This window comes from Cupressus sempervirens, chromosome 2 (genome assembly GCF_028749045.1).
Source record: "Cupressus sempervirens isolate cs-2001-9-10 chromosome 2, ASM2874904v1, whole genome shotgun sequence".
Classification (NCBI taxonomy): domain Eukaryota; kingdom Viridiplantae; phylum Streptophyta; class Pinopsida; order Cupressales; family Cupressaceae; genus Cupressus; species Cupressus sempervirens.
This window is the reverse complement of record NC_143119.1, coordinates 367,166,447-367,193,157: the sequence shown is the minus strand read 5'-3', so window position 1 is coordinate 367,193,157 and position 26,711 is coordinate 367,166,447. Positions and strand designations below refer to the sequence as shown.

At 34.0% G+C, this 26,711-nt stretch overlaps 1 protein-coding gene across 1 annotated transcript; it reads left to right on the top strand.

The window, feature by feature from the left end:
- Nucleotides 1-1,190: 1,190 nt before the first annotated feature.
- LOC149572653 (alanine aminotransferase 2-like) lies at nt 1,191-25,906 on the top strand. The gene is made up of 15 exons (XM_089813757.1): nt 1,191-1,349; nt 7,176-7,226; nt 9,431-9,481; nt 11,513-11,578; nt 11,682-11,743; nt 11,879-11,957; nt 13,804-13,908; nt 14,044-14,154; nt 14,314-14,451; nt 14,715-14,789; nt 15,029-15,149; nt 21,808-21,962; nt 22,079-22,153; nt 25,311-25,514; nt 25,610-25,906. Exons 1-15 carry the CDS (start codon nt 1,194-1,196, stop codon nt 25,724-25,726), a joined length of 1,566 nt encoding a protein of 521 aa, XP_089669883.1. The 5' UTR covers nt 1,191-1,193; the 3' UTR covers nt 25,727-25,906.
- Nucleotides 25,907-26,711: the final 805 nt, after the last annotated feature.

The following is a 26,711-nucleotide window of genomic DNA, read 5'->3' as shown; positions in this document are numbered from 1 at the left end:
ATGCTTTTATTGTAACTTATTAGATCACTCATATAAAGGTATCTAAGGTACACAAACTATTACACATTCCATATGAAGGAGTCACACATTTCAAAGTGATTACAAGGAAAGATATCACGAAAAACTAATATTCAGTGCTTAATAGTGGAAAATTCCAGCCCAACAAAATTCACAAATGACAAAAAAAAAAAATCAAGTTGAAAATTAATGAAATTGAAAAATAGAAAATATGAACGAGTAGTGAAGATTTCATTGACTCTGGTCCTTCACCTACCTCATAGAAATCAATGAAGGAAACTTGTACCCCAAATTAAATAAAATCTGTAGAAAGAAAAGGTTATTTATGACTATTTACCAATCTTACCAATTAGCATCTCAAATTTTAGAAACTTGCCCACACAAAGATTAGAAACATGAAACATGTATGAAGGATTCACAATGTAATAGGAAAGTACAATAATTGAAGTAAAATAAAGATTTATTACAATTTTTTTAAATTAATTTTTAACATTAGAAAATCTTAAATGAAAATGTCTTACAACATTTATGAAAAAAAACAATTTCTACAAACAAAGCTCCCACAATTTTTTTAAAAATATATCAAATATGACTCTTTTAGAAATTAATAATAATAATAAATACAGTGAATTGGGACATTTGGGTGTTTGCATGGACAATGGGGTGAGAAGCATACCATGATGATGGATAGACGCTGGTGTTGCTCGTTGCTCGTTGCTCGCTATAATTTTTAGTTTCAAGCACGCGTTTTATCGGGACGGGGCCCTCCGTATAAGAGATCCATCGGGAACAAAACGGAATCGGAAGTCCAGAATCCCGGATTTGCAGTTGTTTAATGATATTGTACAAAACTAAACAGCCTTGGAATTAGAAACATCCTCGAGCCATTCAGAATCCGGCACGTTGTCCCATTGGCAAGCGAAAGGAATGCTTTCCCGGCCCACTAAAATTAGTAAGCTTTCTAGCGGCTGTATTTGACGGAATTTGATTCGTAGCCGTCAAATTTCGTAGGCACAAGCGTTCTTACTAGTGGACATTTTTCGGGTACAGAAGGGAGAACTGCTGGCCAAATAAACAGCGGAATTATTACCTGGGCAGAAGCCGGTTTTGACCGGGCGGATCCAACGTAGGACAGGTGTATAAAAGGAGGAAGGGTAGCGGTCAAGAAAGACAAGATGCGGAGAATTGTAATCGACAGAGCTCGAAGATTTGTGGCCCAAGCAAAATCGATGGCAAATAGCGTTCCTAACCATTCATCTCCTCCTCGCAGTGGATGGCAGAGAGATTTCTCTTCGTCGTCTCCTCTCACAGTTGCTACCATTAATCCAAAGGTTCCTTTCACCTTGTCTTTTTTGGTCACGTCGATTTATGCTTTTTCTTGAATTAATTCAAGATTTGAGTTTTAAGATTAGTTTCCTGATATGCGTGGGAACCTATCAAAATCAAATTTCTTTTCATTGAGTGCAACCTTTAGCGGTTATAATAGGTAAATATTTGAGTGTTTGTCATGCTATGTAATGTAAGGAGGACCGGCTTTCTTTTTGAAATCGCACAGGTTTAAAGATTAATTTCTTTACTGGCTGAGCCAGCTGCAACATTTTCAAAGATGGAATTTGATAATGTGTCGGGGAAAACCAATGCTATCATTTGGTTCATTTTTCGTTATTTTACATTTAGAAAGGAAAGGTCCTTTTACACTCTATGATGCCAGCCATATGTTTTTGTCTATATTATGATGATAGCAATATAGGATTACCTCATGCTCCTTGGGTGAGATATCCATTATACTACAAACAAGGCATGTGTAGTCTGCCCCCGTGGGATTTGAACTTGTGTCCTGTCTTTCACAATACAAGCGCTCCACCTTGATCATTGCTGATGCATTTAGGCTTTTCACGATTCTTCCTTTCCTTTCCTTTTTTTGCCCTTTCCTGAATCATTTTAACTTTTGCATGCATTATGTGATATTTAATTTGGGGAGAGTGGTTTGATGAAGAGCTAGTTTTCTCTGTTTCTATATTGTGGAGAGTGGATACGGTGAACTAAAATGGTCATTATTTTCTACATATTTGCTATTCAAGAAAGTTTTGGATATGTTCTATTGTTCTATTTGCAAATGAGAGGTGATCAAATCTAGCAGAGATCTATCTTAAATTATGTTGGCGCACACTGAGATTAACCCAAAATACTTCACGTGCCCATCCCACAAGCATCTAGGCTTAAGAATATAAGGATTGGCACCTTGAGAGTATTTGGATACCTCTTAACACATTTCAGGTCTAATTTTATAAGGATATGATCTAAAAGCACTTGCAAACATCGCAAAATATATATATTATGTTGCAAAAAGCCATTTCTATACATTCATTCTCCCCATAGAATATATTTTGTTTTGCTTTCCTTGCATGTCTTAAGAACATGATCAAAGTTGTTTTAGGAGGACAAGTAATGATCTACATAAAGCATGTTTCAACTAACCTTATGACAAAGTCACTAAGCCACCTTCTTATTATAGACTGATTTCTGTGAATAGTTTTACATAAAGGAATGGAGTAGAATGTCATAAGTCACTCTTCTATCACACATACAAGAAAAGGGTAACTTTCATGAATGCCTTACCAATTCATTACCAAACAGGTTTAAGATGGATCTTGAAGATCTTTTCATAGGAGAAGCATTCAACATTGATTCGTATTCATCTTGGTTCATGGCTGTAATTGCCTTTGCTTCTTTAAAGATTGTCCAGTGTAATGTATCGACTTTGTGCAGAGTGTTGCATATCTTCTAATTCTATTGTATCCTGGACATATTGTTTTCCAGCTCCACCTTATCAAGACTCAAAATCTCTGGATTTGTAATCACTGCAGGTCATCATCATGGCCATTGGTATGTCTAGCTGCTAGACAATGCTCAGCCATAGAAGGCTCTATCCTGATAACTAGTATGGGTTAGTCACCCTTTACTCTTTTATCCATCGCACTAGTTCTATATGCATTCATTTTCAAGAGGAAACACCCATTTTAAAAGGATGTTTCTGGCTTGTTTAACACGAACTATCTCTTCATGGCCATCATTTTGAATGATTTTGTACGTGTATAATTTTTTTTCAAAAGTTGAATTGACTACAGGTTTTCGTTAGTAACTGTAAAGCCCAGAATTTTTGTTCTGTTAATGTTCAGTATTTGATAGTGCATTTTGAGCTCCTTTCTATATTTCTGAAACCATGCATCATGTGGTATTAGAATCTGATAAATTATGCAGGGAGGCCAATTTTGAAGTAGAGTGTGAAAGACCAAATTGATATATTAGATCTATTGTTCCTCATTCCTATAAACAAATTCTCAAAGGTGCTTGTGTGCCAAGTGGGTTCTCTTGCCTTGTATTTTTATTGCCAACATACAGAAGCAGACATTCATTGGTGTGATGAGTGCTTATGGAGGTCATCTTGAGATGATATCAAAAATTAAAATGCACATAGATCAAATTGCATAAAAGTAAATATCTTTCTGTTGGCTCATGAAACCACATGGGCACACATCAAGAGTTGGAAACATAAATTACTTTCTTGAAACTTGAAAGGAGGCTCAACGCCTCCCTAAGGTTTCAAGGTCATTGGGTCTCTGTATTGCGAGAAACTCAGTGGTGACTGAGATGCTCTTTCAATGAGGTGCCTTGTTAGAATTAGGTCAGACATATTACATGATAATGTTAGCCTTAGATTATGGGTCGCAGAATTGAGAAGACACATGCCTTTAGAACAAGATGTAGTAGTGGAGCAGGAAAATAGACTAAATTCTGAACTAATCCTATTCTACCCTACTCTAACTGCTGATAGAAAAGAACAAAAGGATAAGGGAGGAGGAGGAATTTTTTTTTTTTAAATGAAGGGATGAAAGTTGAGATTGTGTGTTTTTTATGCAGGGAGAATAGCCATTGGCTTGAAGAACTTTCCTTCCAACACAAAATAAACAAATCACACTTCTGCTAGTGCTAGCTCAACATGAAGCATGCAAATTACAATCATCCCAGGAGAGTGAAATAAATGATTGTTCATGGTAAAAAATGATAGAGACTGGTGGAGACAACTGCATAAGTTTAACCAACAAAATCATGTCTAAATTTTAAATTTACATTAAAGTTCAGAATTATGTTTACAAAGTAAGCTCATGCAAGCTGCAATAGTGATAAATTCAGACAACAAGATGTAAACTGAAAAAAATGTTGTCTCCATGTCAAATTGTTTGTGTTGAAGAGAACAACTTTTAGCTTTCTCCAATGTTGTCACTTCAACCTCAACAATGAGATGCAGGCATGTTTATATAGAAATCCAGGTCCATGACACAATGAGAAATCTCCCTAAGTTGTGGCACTAGTAAATTAGACAACTCTATAGATTTCTTGCCAAGGTGCCAATTGTGAACCTAGTCATTAAGTGCACTCTCAGCCGCCATGCATATTTGGTTTTTTTAGGAAGATTAATGTTGAAGGTATCTTTGAAAACATTGAGCCTAGAGCTCTGACCAGAATATCATGTTGCATTTTCGAAAACTTTGAGCCTAGAGCTGTGACAAGAGGATTATTTTGCATTGAGTCTAGCAGATGAGCTCATATCTTATCAAATCTTTGTTCTCCACTGACTGTGTATTTGGAACATTCCCAAAAGTCACTGATTTAGTGCTCGGCAAACTCAGGTACAAATGGCTTCCTTGATTTAAATATCTTCCTGCCACACACATAATGTTTCTAATTCCTCCTTCATTATTTGTGCAATGCCAAGGATATCTTATTTGTACTCAGTATCATTGCCTTGAGCCACTTGTAAGCTGACTACGAATGAAAATCAGATTTTAAGGATATATATATATATATTTTAATTGAAATTTAACGAGCTCATGAAATCTGATCTATATTCTGATTAAAGTTAATACTAATTTTGCGCTTTGTGTTGGAATCCAATGTGTCAGTTTTATTGGGTGCATGGGAGCTTGTTACGAGTCCATTGTGCTCATTATTATTGTTGCTAGGGCCTGAAGAAGCTGCATCATTACCATGCTTATTGCAAACTAGATGGGTGCGATAATCAATTATAAGGCCTATCACGGGCCATGCTTGGTAGAAAATCCTCACCTAAACTAATCACAAACAATCTTGATAATGAAACTAGCCATCAAATTTCTTCACACGAAGCAATACACGGTACCACTTGAGGTATGATGTGTAGGCATGTGAATGGCACAAGTGGGATGATTAGTTATGCTGTTTGCTAGGTAAGCTTGAGTCAAAATGACAAGCAGTCATTAAACTTAATCATATTATGATAATTTGGCAGCCTCAAAAGGAAGACACCATAGTAGTAGGAGATAGTTTTATCATATTCATGGAACCAATAATATCAAGCTATGGGCATGGAGAAAGGAGGCTGAGCTTATCAATTGGAGGGGGCAAAGGGGCTGTGCAATGAGGATTGAGACTAAAGGTCACCACAATACCTAGTGGTGTTATAATTTATGGTTCTCGTAGGTTGTGTGAGTTGTCTGATGGGGTTTGATCTCAAGGAATGACAAGTTGGGTGCAATGCCATTGATTATCAACATGAGATATTGCACAATGAGCTGTCATAAATGAGTTAGCAAGGAGTGGAGCCCAAGATTGCTATGCTTTATGTTTGTGATGCGAGCATAAGCTCATGGGATAAGTGATGCCATGGAGGGGCTTGCCGAATGGATGATATGGCCATTGTATTGGCTCATGCAAGTGCAAAGAGGTATGGTAGTTTTAATGGCATTAATGTTGTGCCATTAGCTCCACAGTGACAAGTTGTTTCTAAGATGGGGCCAGAGTGAGCTCATAACATGTGTGTGAGGATGTGTAAAAGGTGTCAGATGATTGGTTTGTGCTGATGATCTGATGGGCCATTCAACACAAGGACGATAATGAAATCTTTGTTAGAATGATATTGTGTGATTTGTTGGATGAGATTTCATCTAATCAGCTTGTGGGAACAAGGAGATCAATAGTGTAAATAGAGCACTAGGATTTAGATTGAGACATTTTGTTGAAGTAGAAGGAAGAAGGTTGATTTTGATTAGATATTTGTCCAAGAGGAGCAATAAATGCTAAGCACGCCAAAGAAAGAAAGTGGGAGCAAAATGAGCACAGGGCAAACACACAAGATGCCATGAATAGGGATTGAGCTCACGTGAGAAAACAAACATAAATGATAGAGCATAGGCAAGGTTCATGGGCCAAGAGGAGATATCTTTAATTGGTTATAACTTATTAGTAAATTGTTAGCTAATGCATATGGCGAAAGTTGAAAATATGGCTTTGTATTTGCTATGGGTGTGTTGCACAAGAGTCAACACTTATATTATCCTATCTTTTATAGAGTAGTTGTTTTTCAAAGAGTGCAATCAAATATAGCTCATTGCCTCTCTATCTTGTCACCATCTTTCATGCAAAAATAAAATTTATCTGATCATCCACAAGCAGATATTTAAAATGTTTTTTTACCACTTGTAGCTCTGCTTCTGATCCAATGCTGCCATTTATGTTTCTTGGAATATAGCATGAAAGTTTGCAACATTGGATCTTAATTTGGGAAATTTTTTATGAAGATACTGTCAAAATCTGTTTCTATCCTCTGCTGATTGACTGATGATATTGTGAAAACATGCAACAATGAGAATATAATGGATTGCACTTTGTGCTAGTTTCTAAAAGTATGTAAAATAAAATTATTATGAGTATGTTTAATCCTTTGCTGAATTCAATAGATTAGCCATCTGATAAATCAATGCCCCTTTTATTATTTATAAAGTATAATATCATATTTTGAAGGTCAATCTCCTAGCATATATATATATATATATATTTTGTAGTTTAAGCCTTGAGTGCTTGTAATTTCAAGTGAATTTCTCTTTACTCAAGTAATATATTTGTTTTAGGTTGAAACGTGATTCTTTAAAGTTTTCAAATTGATCTGCATATTAATATTGGAAAGAAGTCATCTTTGATCATGTTAGCATTTGAATTATTGATGTCTGGTTAATTTGATTTTTGTCTTTTGATTATATCATTAAACACTTATAAGAATGTGATATTCAGATATCCTCACACACTGTATGTTATAATTAATTTCCTGTTATGTACTACAGGTTTTGGAATGTGAATATGCAGTACGTGGAGAAATTGTTATTCATGCCCAGGTATTTGTAACCTCCTTAATTTTGATTTTGCCATTTTTATTGCTCACTCTTGCCAGAGTTCATCATCTATTTATAGTTCTTGATGTATAAACTGGATGCCCACTGTTTCACAACTTTCTGTTTATTATTATTGTTCATTTAGCATCTAACTAGGTTTTACAATGTGTACAAAGGCAGCAGTCTGTGGAGTCAGATTTATTGAACATTCTTTTACTTTTTTTTGTTCATGGATTTACACCAAGTTCAATGGTCTCTGAAGTGCAAATGAACTCCTATGTGAATGTCTTGCAAGAATTAAATATTTCCTCTTTGATTTAATCTGCTGGTCTTCAAATGACGGCGAACACAGGGAGGTAGATCCTATAAAAAGTTCCATAGATACAGAGATCCTTATTGAGTTTGGTTTCATTATAAAATTAGTATAGGTTCAATGTTGTACTCTTCCTAATGGAAACAAAATGCTTTGCAAGAGTGCAACCCTCTTTATATTGTTCCGTTGAATAAGTTCATATTTGCATATGATTCTATTTTTTTTCCAACGCATTCAACAGTGCTGCCTCTTTGTTTTGTGTTATGTTGATGGAGTCTTTAACATATTTTATGTGAATTCCTTCTATTTTGCATCTTATTTGGCTAGAAAAGCTTCTCTTCAAGCTGTTATGCATTTAGATGAGTTAGGATTTGTTGATTTTGTTACCTTTCTTATTAAGGCTATGAACCTGAATATCTGGATATCAATTGATTACTAGATACATTCATTTTTTGTGCAAGCTTTATGAGATACTCAATGCTACACAATTATGCTATTTTTGTTTTGCAGGCTTCAACATAGCTATATTGTGAAATTGAACTTTTTAAAGGTTTTTGATATTAGTTGTTTCAAATGCCAGGATGACATTTCAAAAACATATTTGCTTAGCAAAGAAGCCACTCTTTACTCATTCTCTGTCTAATGTGAGATTTTTACCATAGTGTAAATGTAACTTTGTTTTAGTAGGATAATTGCTTCAATGGAGTGCCCTTTGCCTTAGATGCCATAACCATGGGCTATCTTTCCACGTAGGACTTGCACCTGACCTCACTGTTGTGGTATGCCACACTATAAATGGCATGTGGTAGTTTAGCCTTTTGAACTTTTAACATTTAGACTTATAACCATATAATGCATCTTTTGGTGATTTTTAATGCGTCTCCACAATGAAAGCCCCATTGATTTATCACATGAGCTTATCCAATTCGATGATGTAGATATCCTTTGTTATTTTATGACAAAGTACTAGGGATCAATGACCAATACCTTTGTCTTTTGGCTATCTTTACTACTTCGTAGATTGCTATTTTCTTGTCATTTTTGAGTGGCTTAACTGTTTAGCAAGTTTCTGTTTACTTTGTGTTTGATAAATTGACCATCTATGTAGTATTGTTTAGTAAGGCTAATTAATAATCAGAATACTGATTTTCACAGCGGCATGCATGAATATTAATAATAATTAATAAAATTATCCAGAAATTGAGCAAATTCAATGTAGAACTAGATATAAGTAGCATTTACAGAACCATTTTTTAAAAAGAAAAATAGCAATTGATAGTGCAAAAAACATTCTGTGGTAGCAATTACCTGCAAGTTTGTCAGATTATGGTTATATGAACTTTGAAAGAGCAAACTGGTTTCAAATTGAAAAATAATCGTAAAAGAAAAGCACACAACTCACAACTGCACATAATTCTTTTTTGACATGATCCAAGCATATTTTACCTGTAAATAGTTTTCACTGCACTGTTTATTTTGTTTTGGGGGTGAAACTGCAATTAGAGTATATGCGTCTTTCCTCTTTCACTACGAAGCTGCAGGGCTACCACTATAAATTCTGTAGTAATTTGGAGAAGGTTTTATATCCAGTAAATAGTTTTGGATTCTATTAAATCCAATATTGTGCACATGTGAATTGTGGAATGTTTACAGTTCTCTTATCATGTTATTTCCTTTGACAAATGAAAATAGGCATAGATTGTTTTGTCCTTGCACTGAACAATATTCATGCTCTAAAGCATGCTTTTATCATAAAGGTTAATGAGGGCAGGTAAGCTGACAGTATTCATACTGATAACTTAATAAGTGATTGCATGCATTTTTTAATCTTTTGTATTCTTGATCTAGCTTGATACTAATTTGAAGTTTCTCCTTTTCTGTTTTGCCTTGGCAGCGCTTACAGCAGGAATTGCAAACAAAATCATCTTCACTCCCTTTTAGTGAGGTATTTAAATTGCATCTTGCATATTCAAAAGACACTATTGATCACATGATTTGGTGATCTGAAGAAGTAAATCCCATTTTAATCCATTTCATTACTTATGCCATCTGAATTCTTCGTTGTAGAAAAAAAATTTAGGACTATTTTTATTGGAGAATCATCGATATGTTATATGTTTGTATGAGGGTGTCATAGAATGTGTTCTTCAAATTTCGACATAAAATATTGTTCTCAGAACAATTAAAGAAAATAATATAGAGTGAAAGTCATATGTTAATTCTGCTTAATTCTTTTTGTTGAATAATATACACCTAAATATACAATACAATCTGCCTGCACTATTTCTTCTTTCCACCCATTATTGTTTAGTTGTCATCCATTATGGGTACTCTCTAGCCTATGAATGGATAGGATTTATGCTTTTTTAACAATGAGATATTGGATACAAAAAAAAGATGACGAAGTGACACAAAACATATAGTTATCTACATATTCATGTACATACGTGACACATTCTTGATTTGTTAAACTCTCACTTTTCCTTGCACGGTTTTGGTTTCATTCCTTATGGGCAACCATCTAGCTTACTTCTTTTGTTTATTTATGGGTTGATAATGAATTATTAAAAGGGATTATTATGAAAGGCTAAATATTGGGAAGAAGTTCTCTAACTCATATGACATTAGTATTAGTGTGTTGATATGGAACCTAGTAGTCCTTGTGCTTTATATGGGCAAGGAGCCTATTATATTTGTTACACTGGCCTTGATGCTTTGTGTCATTGGTACTCACTTATCATTATTGTTCATAAATTTTGTTAAATAATTGATTTCACATGTTCCAGTTGAGCCAACTTTGAATAATGTTAGCTGGTTTCCCATCTTTATATTAAGACGTAATGCCCAACAGTCTTGTGATATTGCTTTGATTTTGTGGGTTTTGGTTTTGACATTGAATTTTGAGGTTTTTGATAAGTTTAATTGGGCCTTTTACTACTTTATATTCTGAATTTCTCAATATTCTACATTTGTCAGCAGATCTGCTCATCTGAATTTTATTCTAAGCTCTAATGGAAGCTTCTGCATTTTTGTTATCCTTTATTACTATGCCTTCTGTATACTTGCAAACTATTTTTCTTTTGGGCACATACTGAGGCCTGAACATATTTACTTGAATATTTTTTATAGTGTGTTGTAGCAATAAGCTATAAATAGCAAATATTTTAATCTGGTACTTAATTTGCCTTTAATTGATCATTATAACAAATAAAAACCTCTATGCCTTTACATTTCTTATTTTTCTTTACACTCAAATGCTCTTTTTGTAAAGAGTGTTCTATCTGCAAATGCCATACCTTATGGTTGTGCTGGTATAATGGACACTCCTGTGAATGTGTTTGGCCTAATCACTTAATTGCTGACTTCGTAGTTCTGATTGTCGTCCTTTCAGCAACAACCTTACATTTTTTTCCATTGAGAATTCATGTGTGGAGAGGTTTAACTTTGTTGGAGTATAGTTGGCACAACATTTCCAATTGAGAGATAATTCAGATCATGCCCTGAATATCTCCTGAGTTTTAGTCAATTTATGAAGCTGCAATGAGTACTAGTTTGTGATTAGCCTCACAAAAGTCACCCTCTCTTTATTGGTGGCATTTTCCTTGTATTATTTTGAATTTGGCAAATACAAATACTTTGTGCTAAATCATATAATGTATTAAATTAATGGCATTACAGTTATGGACCTATGGTCTGTCCTTTGACATTATGTCATTTTGTTATAAAATAATCAGATATATGGTAGTATAATCACAGAAATTTCTAGTAACACAATTTTTAACATTCTGTTTTCATGCTAGGTAAGTTGTTTTTCTTAACGAACAGTTGTTAATTTTATTTTTTCAAATTAGGGAACACATTCTACATTTGAGCTTATTTAATTGCTGATAGAAACATTTCATTCATCATTTTTAATTCATAGATCTTTACAGAGAGTAAGTTATTCCTTGAACTGAACCATGCTTTGTGATTGCAGATTATTTATTGCAATATTGGAAATCCACACTCGTTGGGTCAGCAGCCCATTACATTTTTCCGAGAGGTTTACTTCATTTTTCTATTTGTGTATCTATCACTTGTCATGATTTGTGGAAGCTTTTACCTTATGCTCTGTTAACTTCATTTTATCCATGATATTTGTCAAGGTGCTAGCATTATGTGACCATCCAACACTTTTGGACAAAGATGAAACACATGGCATCTTTAGGTAGGTCAATCTACACTTACCACTACCTTACAAATTTCAAAGCTCGCTTAGAACATTTTGTACGTTCTGTTGTAATTTTTTTTGGTTTGTAAACATTTTTCATTGTTGTTAAGATACCAACAATTGCTGTTACAGTTCTGATTCTATTAGTAGGGCTTGGCAAATCCTAGATGGAATTCCAGGAAGAGCTACTGGTGCCTACAGTCATAGCCAGGTATAATATACAATGAAACTTACTTTTCTACCTATGCTGATTCTGCATATGTATGGTTGAATAAGCTGGTTGGGAAATCACTATAAAAAGACAATATCTGCAAATCAAATTTAGCATAGTATGAAGATGTCAAACTGGTCTCCTGTGAATTTTTCATGTTGGAGGATGAAATAGATCCATCATTGTAATAGGCTATTATTTGTTTATCTCCATAAATCTGTGGTTCAAAATTCCATGGCTTGTAGATGTTGGCAGTGCCTCCTCAGTCAATACTCTGTACCTCTCTGTTTAATACTAGCAATTGTAGCCTCAGATGCCAATATGGAGTATGGAGTATTATAGTGTCAAGTTATATGTTTTCAATAAATGTTCGTTGTTTTCTATTTTATTCTAAACAATTGTTTGGCTATTAATGGCTTGCCCATTGAGATGCATGAAAAGATGGTTACTTTTAATATCTTTATCACTTCTAAATTTCCTAGTAACCCACAAATGGCAAGCAAAAGATAAGTTTAAGTTGTGGGGTAAGGGTGGGGAGCTAATGATTTCTATAAACCATAGAGAAGTGAAAGATCATGTGCTCTTCCTTTCCCATTTACACATATGAGATTTGTGTTTATCATGCCATCTCCTTCCTTACACATCACCTATTATCATCTTAATCAGTCATAAGTCATAAAATGATAGGATTAAATAAATTGAACACACTTTTATAAATAGTCCTGATACAAGGAAAACATCTCTAGCCTTAAAAAAGTTCCTATAGTTATGATATAAATTAGGGAAAAACCAAATATATAAATTGAAACTAGCCAACATACAATTGTTCTTTCCTTGGCACGCTGTCTCTCTCCCATTCCAGTACACTCGCTGTGTTTATAGTGTCTTCTCCATAGAGAAAATAGAGAAAAAGATATAACTTAGCAATAAAATAATTAATAACACATATCATTAACTATTTGCATTAGCCAAACAATTAATTAATGGCTACCTATGCAAAGCCAGCATTATGTTTTTTAGAAGGCTCTCATCATTGTGTTTGATATTTGAAACTCAATATGGAGATTAAAACTGTTGAAGTTGCAATTGTTAAAATGAACATTCTCATTCTTGAAGGTAGCTATATTAGATTAAACATTAAAATCGTGAAGTCTTCTGTTATGTAAGAGTTTGAAGTGAAAGATGATGTATCAAACTCTGAGTGTTGTGATGATTGACACATGATTATATTGTTGTCATTGGTCAATTGGTGTTTGAATTAGCAATTTAATTTCTAATTTCTTACAATATGATGTCTTATTGGAGGTAAATATTGAATGCTTAGCATAAGCTGCTTTCAAATGAATAGAAATTAAAATTACATTATTATTCTGTGTTCTGAAATGATGTTAATGCATTTGGGCTCCCCAACTGTAACATGGTTTGGTGGTACGATTTTAACTCTTGTTATTTATCATCATGAAAGTTTTTTTATGTTTGTGATCGTATTTTACTATGTATCAATAAAGCATGTATCCTTTAATTTGACTGCTCTTGATATAGGCGCTTGACTTATTGTCAATATGTTTCCAAACAGTTAAGGAAATAACAAGTTAATCTCTGCTTGCCAGTTGTCCATTCACATGTTTTGAAAGCCTTCTGTTTGATTTGTTCAGTGTGCAAAATCAAAAGACAATAATAGTCCAAGGGTCCTATCTTTCTAATATTATCCAACCATATATGTAATTGCTCATGCTTTTTTTTTGTCTCTATGAAATCAACTCTTGAGGGGGATTGTGGTTTTTACAAAACTTAATTCTGAAAGAACATATATGTCTAATGTGCATCTAACCTTTTACATTGACAGGGTGTCAAGTCATTACGTGATGAGATTGCCAGGGGTATTGCTAAACGTGATGGTTTTCCTTGCAATCCAGATGACCTTTTTCTGACTGATGGAGCAAGTCCTGGGGTAAATTAGATTATAGTACATACTGAAGAATTTGCTAGTCCGGATTCTTTATTTATTTATAGTAGTCCCCACGAGCTACCTGCTGTTTGGGAAGGTATGCATGCTCACTATTGTGTTGGATATAAATACGCACAGGTTCATATGATGTTGCAGTTACTTATAAGGTCAGAAAAAGATGGAATTCTTTGTCCAATTCCACAGTATCCACTGTACTCAGCATCTATTACCCTTCATGGTGGGAAACTGGTACGTATGTCTACAGTGGGTTTATTATTATTTTATACAAAGAATTATCATTCTTCACCTTGTTTTGGAAATTTTCACTGCAGGGGCGCCTTCTGCATGTTTGGTTCTCAGTGGCTGTAAGAAGAAGGTTTACCAACTAATTATTTTCAATATCTGTAGGTTCCATACTACTTAAATGAGGCAACAGGATGGGGATTGGAAATAGATGAAGTCAAAGAACAGCTAAAAGCAGCTCGCTTAAATGGAATTGATGTTCGGGCTATTGTTGTTATAAATCCTGGAAATCCTACGGGTCAGGTGAGCCAAATGAAATTCAAAGCAATAAATTTGGTATCACAATTTTCTGAGATCCATTTTGGAATAGTAAGGTACTTGAATTCTTAGAGGCTTGAATGCATTTTAAGCCTTCTATGCTCTATTGTAAAATAATGAAAAAAACGATTATTTGATTGCATGTCTTCTAAACAGATCCAGCATGTTTAATTGGAAAACTGGATTTGTAATCATTCTCAAAGTTTAGTCTTCGAAACACTCTTAATAACACTTGAAATTTTATGAAGGTTCTATCAGAGGAAAATCAGCAAGAGATAGTGCGGTTTTGCAAGAGTGAAGGCTTGGTTCTTCTTGCTGATGAGGTAGCTCTTTTAATTACACATTTCTATCAGTTTACAATTATCTTTCCTTGGTTATCTGTGAATTATTGTAAAAATCAAATTCTCTATTATAATTGAATTTATAGTGGTTCACTAGTATATGAGGACATGAAATCGATTTGTGAGTTATTTATGTTGGAATTGTTTCTATTAAATCAGGGTCAGAAAAAAATACTTCTAACTCTGAAAATTTAGATTGAGTAAGTGTTTGGGAAATGCAGGTTTACCAGGACAATGTTTATGCAGATAACAAAGAATTCCACTCTTTCAAAAAGATTTCAAGGAGTATAGGCTACAATGAAAAGGACATTTGCCTTGTATCTTATCAGTCAGTATCTAAAGGTACATAAAGCAAGTGACTTCCTTTCTCTTATTTGGGATGTTAATGATTATTGTCAGATATAAAAACTGCACTAATTTATATAGTTATATGGCAGTTGGAAATTGGAAAATTTCAAAAAATTTCATCTTTCTGAAATAACTACAAGTTTATACATTTAAAAGATGTGTGGTTAATATTGGATTAGTTTTGTTGGATATCTACTTGATGATATTTGATCTTTTGAATCTATCCCTATTACTTCAATGAAGTTGACCCTTGCGTAATGTCCCAAAGTACTTACTGTATATTTTTCGTGTTATTAATTCTCCTTCAGTAACAAGTGTTCATTCATTGTATACTCATGTATTCATCTACCCATTGAACATTATAGGCATCTAGCTTTCACACAGGGTTAGGCATCCATCTATAACACAAGTTGAGCATCCATCCAACACTAGGATAGGCATGCATCCATCAAATAGGATAGGAAACAGAATGCTCTAGCCAAAGTCTTAATAGGGTTAGTCTATTGCCCTAAACTATTCTCATCTCAAGACTATAACTCCTACTAAAAGTGTACCGAGATCTGTCTTTTAGGAGAAGAGAATATGTCCTTTTTGAATCCCACCTCAGAATTCTGGTTTGTGGCCCACAAGAAATAAGTGAGTTTTCAGTATCATTTGGAGTATACAATGAAAACATTTTATCTTTACTTTATACTAAAGATTATAATCCCAATGCCCCTCACTCAAACAATTTATCTTGGATTTATTAATTTTGTTTTATCTATACACTCCCTTCCTTAAGCCTTATCTCTGATGGCTTGCATACTAGAGACAACCTCATCTTTGGACTGCTTACATACACACTTCCAAACAGGATCAAACCCTATGTAGCTCTGTTTTCTAATTATGTTTGGTGTAAACTTAATGCTGGATATGCAGCCCTTTCTAGGGGCCATTGCCCTAGACAGTTTCTCTATAGCTGCTACTCACATTGGGAAGTTCATAAAGCAAAAGGTTCCATGGTAACCACTTTCTTGTTTACTTAATTTTTATCTAGGTCATAGTCCTATTATTATGTCACCCTTAAATCATGTACCAGAATAGAGGATCATATCACTAAAAGTGATTATGAATAATTACATACACTCAAACCCTAATGGGGCTTTGTACAGTTTCACTAGCACATGTAGGTTCATCTTATTAGAGTATTGATTCATGGGGGATTTCCCGTCCCTTGGATTTGAATTCAACAATTTTCTTTATTACTCCCCAATTTTAAGAAATTTATAGGGATGATGTGACATAAGCTGTTGTTGCAGCTTTATTAGATGTTAGATGTAGTGGTTCAATCATGATGGCATTCTCTGTTAAGTGTGAGAAAGAGGCACTGTTTATTCCAAATGTTGCTAGGTTTTTCAATGTTTCCTCCTCTTTATTTGGGTTTACTAACAATATGAAAATAAAATGAAACTGTTTAAATTATCATATAACATCAATGCGATGTTGAAATTTAAATATAAGAATTGAAAAGAAAATGATGATGTCAATTATTTCAATATCTATGTATATTCTTATATAAAGGACTCTTATCTAATCAGTTAATCTTTTATTGAAAGGGAACTGTAAAACTAACATTTGATAAATGCTACAAGGAAATGAAATCCTTTTTTTTTTGTTAATTTCTATGTCACAAGGGAAGAAGAGTTAAATTGGTGTACTGTGATTTCCTAGTCTTTCTAATAAATTGTCTATCCTAATCATTATCAAGGATTAGTGAGCTAGATTATTTATCACAAAATTGAAGGAAAGATTGCACATCAGTGTTTAAGAATATGTCATTTAATTCTCTACAATTAGCTTAATGGAACAATTGATCTTGCTTTATGTTTTAAAGCATTCATAAAATAAATGTATGTTTTTTCCACATAAATATTTAAGGATTATATTTAAATTAAACACTTGAGACAGTTAGGAATCGTATAAATTCATCGTACAATTTTGAGACTTCCATGCTGTTGTGTATTCATTATTAAGAAAGGTAAAAAGGATGCTTCTAATCTAAATTTTGCAGTTAAGGGTAAAATTGAATATTGTCCAACACATGAATTTCTTGACCGATTGTTTCTGTCATTAATACCGATGGTCTTAATCAGGTATCAATTCCTAACCATTTAGTTAATTACCTAGCATTCTAGTTTGACCAATTATTAAACAATCTTACTAATGTTTCATTCAATCTCTCAATCTGGTTGATCTAGAAGTGGAATTTCCTTTTTTTAACTAATTTTCAATTAATCGCCTCAGTATGCTTATTAGTACACAACAAATTATAAAATGAATGATGAACATGACATAAATAAGTCCATTTTTATCAAATAATAAAGATTACATACTAACCTTTTGTGTTTGTTTTTAGTTTGCTCCAGTGTTATAATTTATGAGTTAGATACAATAAACCTATTATTATCTTTATCTCAAGAGACATACCATTGTGAATCCTCACCCTTTGATGTAATTTTTATTTCCTTCTGATATTTTACAGAGTAATTAAAAGAAATCTCATTAAATGAGTTTGGCTGAACTTATTTCTAATATTAATTTTGATCTCTCAAACTAAACTGCGTGGAAGGATTATATCATCCTTGCAAATTTATATTTCAAAGTATATCATTATTATTAGGAAGAAATCTTTAATGCATAAATTTGATAGGAGTGACTGGTTTTGTGGATGAAGTCATAACAGTCAAGATCATTGGACCTTTTTGGGACCTTGAGTTTTATTAGTAATGAAAACTTGTTGGAAGTTCAAACATGTTAAGGAATAAATCATAATAATATATACATACTGATAATGAATATATGTAAAGTCAAACAGAAAATCATGTAAATCATGATAATTATGTTCCTTGGGGCTGCTAGGTGTGTTCTTCCTATGTAGTGAACGACAGATTGAGCCCTCCACATGTTAGAACTATTATGCCTATCATTTCAAAATTTGTCCAGGACTTCTTATGTTTCACAATTTTATACTATTAGAACTAATTTGGGTAGGGAAGGGAGGTTTAAGAAGTGCAATGGAATGTTTGGCAGAGTGTGCCAAGCTGCAGGATTTTGCAACCTTTGAGACCTTTCATCTAAACTAAAACGACAGGAATCCATTAAATTTGATAGGAGTGAAAGGTTTTATGGATGAAGTTATAGGCGACAGTCTTGACCGTTTTGGGACTTTGAGCTTTATTATTTATGAAACTAGTTCAAACACATTAAGGAATAAATAATAATTGTTAATAGGTATATTAAGCAATACTGATAATGAATAATGTATGAAAAGTCAAACAGCAAGCCATGTAAATTGTTAAAATTTTGTTCCTTAGGGCTGCTAGGTGTTCTTCCTATGTAGTGAACAGCAGATTGGGCCCTCCATATGTTAGAATTATTATGCTTATCATCTCAAAATTTGTTCAAGGACATCTTATATTTCACAGTTTAATACTATTAGGATGGTTCCTTGTGCTAATTTGTGTAGGGGAGGGAGGCTTAAGAAGAGCAATGGAATGTTTAGTGGAGTGTCCAAGCTATTAGATTCAGCAACCTAAGAGACCTTTCAACTAAACTAAAATGGCAGAGGATGATACATGGATATGCAATAGGAAAGATACATGGATGTGCATACACTGATGTTAAGTAAATTCAAGCTACAAGTGTGCTTGTGTCCATAATTTCTATCAGATTTGGATCACTAATTTCCACATTTTCAACATATAGCACATTCAAAATAAGGATTGAATATTAGACCCTAAATACTCATTGTTAGAAATAGGGAATACTTGGGGGTGAATCAGTACTCCGCTAACTTTTGCCCAACTATAGATATCGTTAACAATCTCTATACATGCATATATGATTAAATTGAAAAGTAAACATAACCATAACACAATGCAACTCATAACACCATTATTTGTTAATTAGGGAGACCTTGGCCAAGTGAAAACCCTAGTGGGGATGGTACCCACAAAATGATCCACTTATCAAAAGTACCTTTTGAAAGATATTGACCCTGTTAAGAGTCTATTACACCCATATAGTGTATCCGTCCTTGTTAGAAGACTAGGCCTTGTTAGAAGCCTCAACCCTATTAGGAGTTGGTATCAATGTTCCACAAACTTTTGCCCAACTATGGATATTATTAACAATCTTTATACATGCATATATGATCAAATTGAAAAGTAAACATAACCATAACACAATGCAACTCATAACACCATTATTTGTTAACTAGGGAAAACCCCGGTGGGGATGGAACCCACAAAATGATCCACTAATCAATAGTATCTTGCGTAAGATATTGAATACCCTGTTAGGAGTTTGTTACATCTGTATAGTGTATTTGTCCTTGTTAGATGATCAGGCCTTGTTAGAAGCCTCAACCCTATTACGAGTTGGTATTGCAATACAAAAGTAGCAAGCTGAGCCCACTGTCCAAACATGCATATACAATGGTACAATCTATATACAAAAGGTATAGATACAAAAACTAATTACAGTGCTGATATCTTCAATATCTAATCTGTCTTTGTATCTCTGTTTCCAAAATTGATCATTCATCTGTATTGTACTGTACTATCATCACTTTTGCATCAATACTGATTATGCAAAGTGCACATTAAAACATTATATCATTATAATACAATGCCACACTATTACAAACAAAAGTGTCTTTCCTAATACCAAACTACTTAACCAGTTTACCTTCAATAGCTTGCATGTTTCCTAGAACTTAAAATTACTTTTTGCTAAGTGAGGGTTAACATCTAGGATGTTGTCACAACATTGTTAAGTCATTGTTTTGGTAAACCAGAACTATTCCTCAACCAAAATGCTTTTACTCAGTCATCTACTCTGTTCTGCCTGTCATAACCTATACCCAGTAAAATGTCCATAACTTTGTCCATACATATCCAAATCTTCAGCGCTTCTAACCACGTGCTCTATATATCCTGTACTACCTTCTCTCAATTGCGCACATGCTGAAATGCATCCTGTGAAGTGCATTAAACAAAATACTCCAACTGTCCACTGTTTTGCTGAATAACACTTAGACAATTTTCTAAGTCCAACTATGCAAAATTTCACATGTTTTGCTCTCTTCATAGTAGGTGTATGTTGCCACAAATTAAACTCTATTGTCCTTATATATCCTCTTAGCCAAATTGTCAACAGTCATACTAAGCTTCAGCTGAGGATTGAGAGAATCAATTTGTAAGGAGAACACACAAATCATTGTGCTGATTCTTTGTCAATGACTCCTGGCAGCAATACTCTTGGTCTTCTCTCTCTCCTTCCTCACAGCAAGGTGACATATCAATTAAAAAACTAAAAGAGAGTGGATGTTTGATTGAACAGTGGATGGCAGATAAACATTTTCTTTGGAATGCAGGATCTCTCTTCTTCTCTGCTTAGGTATGGTGGCAAGACGCGGGTAGCACTCCCTCCCATTCATTATTTGATCCTCCCGCTTTCTTGCCCACACATAATCAGAACACTACTAATTTGTTAGATGTGGCAAGGCCCTTTCAAAATTACTTGAACTACACTGGATGACATAGTAGAAAGTAACTGCTGTGACTTGTTACCACATTTCTAACATGGAAGGTTTCTTATTATTTTGTGCAGGCCACATCTTAAGAGGGCATGAGCAATATAGTTTAGTTGAAGTGGATTTAGATATTATTCATGTGGAATTTATTCTTATCTTTCTCAAATCAACGTTCCTAACTGCCAGTTTGACACATTTTCATTATTACCTTAGTCTTGATCACATTTATGGTTAGATCTACCTCTATTTCATGTTTGATTTTCTTAGTTTATTGCAGTTAAACCAGGAGACACATCTCCAAGTCTTTTCACATACCTGAACTCTTCGATTTTGGTCAGAGACTTTACCTTACTGTCTCCCTGTCTCCCACCAAGTTTCCAGGCGTCTCTTGCTGAAAAAGGCAAATAAAAGGCAGAAAAATAATGCTGAACATTATTTTATGTCTCCATTTGCTGCAAGAATCACTAAAGGTTCCCTAGAAGAGTAAAACATGCGCATTAAGTTTCATGCTAGCTTATTAGCTAATCAGATGCCAATCATATACTTATCATAAATATATGGATTAGAACTATGAGCCATAGAGTTTTTAACTTTTTAGGATTAGTCATGAAAAGAAAATGATTTCTGTTGGAGGACATTTTGTGCATGTCATTGAGTTATGATCTTAGGATTGTTTGGTAAAAATATATTAAACGTACTTTCACAGTTGGAGGGACCTTTCGTGCATTGGTTGACTAAAATTTGATGTAGTTCTCTTAGCCTTTTCTTTTCCGTGTGTTATTAATGAATAAAAGGACCTCCAGCTGATACAACCATTCCATAAACTTGAACAAAACAATTATACCATCATAAACTACTAATATTTAAGCACGTTAAATTCCATCAAATGATTCTTCTCTTCCAGATATAGTTGGATGAAGGTACAATTTTGTCAACTTTGATATTGGTGTTTGAGTTAGTGCAGTTACTTTTTGTAGCTTATGCAATGCAGGCAAAATAGATTTCTTCTGTATGGTCAATTTCTTTTTTCTCATGTTAAGATAAATAAGGCAACTCAACAATTGTCACAATATGCAGGATATTATGGTGAATGTGGAAAAAGAGGTGGCTATATGGAGGTTACCGGACTTGATAGTGATGTCAAAGATCAATTATATAAATTGGCCTCAGTGAATCTTTGCTCTAACATTTCAGGCCAGATACTGGCGAATCTTATAATGAATCCACCACAGGTACATACTTGTGACTGGATGTTTTATATACCCTTTTCTCCAGAAAATCCTGGTTTGAGTATTGACCTATTTTTTCTCTTCTGATTTCTGCACTCATTATGAAATACTTCTTGTAGAGTGGAGATGAGTCGTTTGAAATATTTTGTACAGAGAGGGATGACATTCTTTCATCCCTTGCAAGGCGGGCAAAGGTTAGTTATATAAAGCCTAACGTTGAGATGCTGCTTCAACTGTCTTTTTAAGTTTTTACATTTTTCTCATACATGCATATCTATTTGTATAATCAAAACCATAGTAACGAGAATCACGGTGATTCACACGATTCATGTGATTGATCGGTTCAATTCAGGCTTGCCAATATTTTGTGAATCGGTGAATCGAATTGACGATTTCTTGGCATCAATCGCCATGAATCACATGAATTGCCATGAATCAGCTGGAAAAATCGGGGCAGCCCAATTGGGCAACATAAAAATGTAAAAAAGTACAACTTTAATAATGATTTTTTTTCTTATTTCTCTTTCTTATAACTCTAAAAGGCCTTCCATTTGTTGAGTATGACAAAAAGAGAGGAAAAGTGAGAGATAAACTTGAGCTAGAGCTAGACTAGATAGACTTGTCTTTTCATTTTGTTTACAGATATACATGTTTCATGGATCTGCATCTTACATACATTTATGATTTGATGTCATTGGTTTAATGGATCTTCATCTTACATACATTTATGATTTGACAACATTTATAATTCTATATATCTATGTTGTGACTCACTATGATTTCTAATTACTTAAGCTAAGAAAAGATTTATTTTACGTATGTGATGGATTTATCATTTATGTTCCTTGTTTATGTATGTTAGATTCTATTTGATGTTATAGTGTGTTTAAGATATATTCAATAAACGGTGCATGAAATAAGTTATAAATTGTTTAAACCTCTAAATTTCAAGGGTTTTTAAAATTTGCCGATCATAGCCGATTCGATTACTATTTATGGCCGATTCACAATTCAATTCGGCCTTGCCGATTCCGATCTGATTTTGATTCTTGTTACTTTGATCAAAACCACCTCTACATGGTCCTGAGATCACTCATTAACTTCCTGCTTATTCTATACGTCCTATCGATTTGTTTGTTCAAGCTTTACTCTAGATAGACTTCTTTTTACTTAATTTTCTCATAACTTAAGGCTCAGTGTATGGTGGTATAATCACAGTTTGTCAGAAGATACAGAATCACGTTAAAATTCAAATCAATAGCTAAAGTAGTTGTGACTGTTTCCAGTACAAAGCTCTACGTTTTAGCTTCTTAAAAGATAAGAAGCAAAATGGAGGGATTGCTGTTGTCCTATACCATACACAGAACTTAAATCTTTTTTGGCCAAGCTTGTGGGTATCTAGATCAATTTTAGCATTTTTTTCAATGAAAATGCTAAAATGGATGATTGTCATTGCCTTATGACATAAATAATATATTGGCTTTGGCTGAGCTAGTGGACCTAGTGGGGAATAACTGATAATGATAGCTGAAGTATTTCTATCCTTCTGTAAACAGACAAAACGTTCACGGAGTGGGATATTGGGTACGCTAAGTGCAATCTGTGATTGGTGTAGTTTGCAGGCCAATGTCCTAATCTGAAATGGGCGGGGGGGCGTGGATTCTAGGGTCTGGGTATTCCTGGACCAAAATGTTAAAGTGCTGGTGAATTCTTGTGTGTTATTTGCTCGTCAGAACCTAGTGGTCAATCATGTTTGATTCCTGAATGTGTTAAAATATGAAAGAAATTTCTGCTTATTCATGTAAGCGTGCTTATGTTCATACTAGTCAGGTTTTCCTATTTTCGGGTTTAACATCATCTATCCTTGAGAGTTTTATATAATGATAGAACTGCTGATTGTGTGGTTCATAGAAAATAAATTCATTCTCTCTCAAGCTTTAAACCCGTGCTCATTTCTTTGTAGTGGCCATTGCATATGATCCAGTTTAGTGTAAGTTCAAAATTTAATGTTGAATGAATTTGCATCAATGTTATTTGCATGAATGAATTATAGTATTGCACTTATGAAGTCCTTGTATGTGCATATTTTGATTCAAGATTTTGTTCTCCATGCTCTAATCTGAGCACTCTGAAATTGAGTGGCTCATATTCTTATTGACTCCTTGCCTGATTCTGAGGGAATCTGAAATGGAGTGGCACATATTAGACCACTGATTAAGTTCAATAATTTTGGAATTCTTGCGATCATTGTATGTATTATTATATTGCCATCTTCTATTTCTGTATTTGTTAATCATGGCAATACCTAGATTCTGTCACATTGCTAATTTGTGATGAATGCTCTGATCCGTTCTGTGGGTTGATTCTGTATGATTCCTCTTTCTTAGGTGGATAAGTTATCTGTCTCAATTATTATTACCATATTTATCATACAGGAATCGTGTATATTGCTATTTGTAATACACTATTGCTAAACATTCGCTTATTTCCAGAATTTGAATTTGCTAGAATCAATGAGATTCAACTGATAACCTTTTGGAACGGTAGATATTTGTCAGTTCGTGCAGTCATTTAGTAGTTACCTATGTTTATTGTACATGTTCGATATATCTCCTTATGGTGGCTATGAAAGAAACTTTTTGAAATAAGCAATGGTAGTTGAGGGTCAGTTACCTTTAAAAATGAAGAGTGACAAATACATAATGAATGTACAGAATGATATGTTTCTAATAGATATCTGCATCTGGTGCCAGAAATTGCAGACGTGCAAATATATATTTGGGATCTACTTATTTGGGCCAAGTTATGAACTAATGTGAACAAAATTTTCATGATATTTTGCTAAAGATAGGGATGAATATGCTCATTTTGAAATAACCGTGACATGTTCTAAGTTGGAAGGGCTCTAGTCATGCTTCCTGGGGCAAGGGGCATCTGTTTATAATTTTTTAACCTTCTGACACCAAATATATCACAGCATGACCTAGTTCTAGGAGCCTTCTTGCTTCTATATTTGATATTAGCCATATTGTTATATGGAGACATATTTTCGTTTTAAGTATAAAAAACATTTCTTATCCCCTCCACCGAACTTGGGCTGGTTTACCCTCTTCCAATATCAGGAGGGCCGATTTTCTGTATGCAACTAAGGTGATTGTAACAGTTTTCTCATAAAGTTGATAGTTTCTGGCAGATATTGGCATTACACTGGCATGCATATGATGCTTTTGTAGCTCCTATTGTTTAATATGAATAATCATTGTATGTTATACACTACTGTAGGGTCTAAATGGTTTGTATTTGTTTTTTATAACATTTTATTCTTCTGATTGTACTGGGTGACTTTTGTAGACATTGGTCGATGCATTGAACAAGCTAGAAGGTGTTACTTGTAATGAATCAGAGGGTGCCATGTATGCTTTTCCTCGTCTCCACTTGCCTCAAGCAGCAATTAAAGCTGCAGAAGCAGCTAAAATAGTGCCTGATGCTTTCTATGCTAAAAAATTACTGGATGCTACAGGGATTGTTGTAGTTCCGGGGTCTGGATTTGGTCAGGTAGGTTCTGTAGGTCAGTTTTGCCGATTCACGTTTCTTTTTTTTAGTCAAGTAAATGTTTGAATCAAAATGTTGACATTTGTTTTTGCTGGAAGGTACCTGGCACGTGGCATTTTCGTTGTACAATTTTGCCGCAAGAGGATAAAATGCCAGCAATAGTATCTGGATTAACAGAATTTCACAAGCGGTTCATGGAAGAATATCACGACTAAGCATGCTTGAGATTGGGTTCGATGTGCTTCAATTTGCAATATTTGCTATTTAGACTGAATAAAATAATGCTGATTTTGCCGCAGCAATGCCTTAATTCATTGTAGATGATTTTCACTTCGAAACTTTAAAATGTGAACTGGTGTTGGTTGTTTTCTCAATAAAATCATCCATTTAGATCACTTTGGTGCCTTTTTCACATATTTTCCTTCTCTTGATGATTGATTCTCTTTTATCTCATCAAATGTGTAAATCTATAGATTCAAGTTTGTTTGATTAGCAATGATAATGCCTTATGATAATCATTTTTTGACAGCTCATCCAATTCTTATGGACTTAGACTTTTCGATACTTACGATAGTATCATTCTTTGACATCTAATGTAATTCTTATGGATACTCGTGATAGTACATGATACAATACAGCGACAATTAGTCTATTGTTAATATAATTCAATATGTTCTTTGTCAAAATTTATGACATGATTATTTTGGTAGTACTCTGTTTTTACGAGTTTGAAGTTTTTCTATATTGCTAATTAGAGTATTTAGATATCCCATTCTTTGGCAATGGTGGCACATAATAGTGGTTTGAATCATTTTGTTTGTTCTATCACAATTGTGCAAACAAAGCATGCCCATTATGGGACATAAGGCAGTCATTTCGTTCACAACCTTTTCAAGAGAGAAATGTGAGATAGAGGATCTACAGAAATTTTATTAGCTTAAAAGCATTTAACACTTTCAAAGCAATAATGAGACAAATAATTATAGGCATAAGATAAGAAACCAATTTATCCTAGAAAATCCCTTTTGGCAAAAAAATCAGTTTCCATAACATCGAGCAAATATGTTGACAATAACAAATAATCACACAACAATATTCGGCTCAAAGCCTTAAAATGTGTTTAAAAATTCCATAGCATAATCGTGCAATGCAAAAGTCCCCCAACCTAGACCGCCCAGTAAAAAGAGAATAGCCAAACAC

What these genes read in the sequence shown, in the direction of transcription:
- LOC149572653 (XM_089813757.1), top strand. Translation starts at nt 1,194, where the DNA reads ATGCGGAGAATTGTAATCGACAGAGCTCGAAGATTTGTGGCCCAAGCA. An exon ending in CCATTACATTTTTCCGAGAG is followed by an intron (nt 11,579 to 11,681) that starts GTTTACTTCATT and finishes ATATTTGTCAAG; the next exon opens with GTGCTAGCATTATGTGACCA. An exon ending in TTATAATGAATCCACCACAG is followed by an intron (nt 21,963 to 22,078) that starts GTACATACTTGT and finishes TACTTCTTGTAG; the next exon opens with AGTGGAGATGAGTCGTTTGA.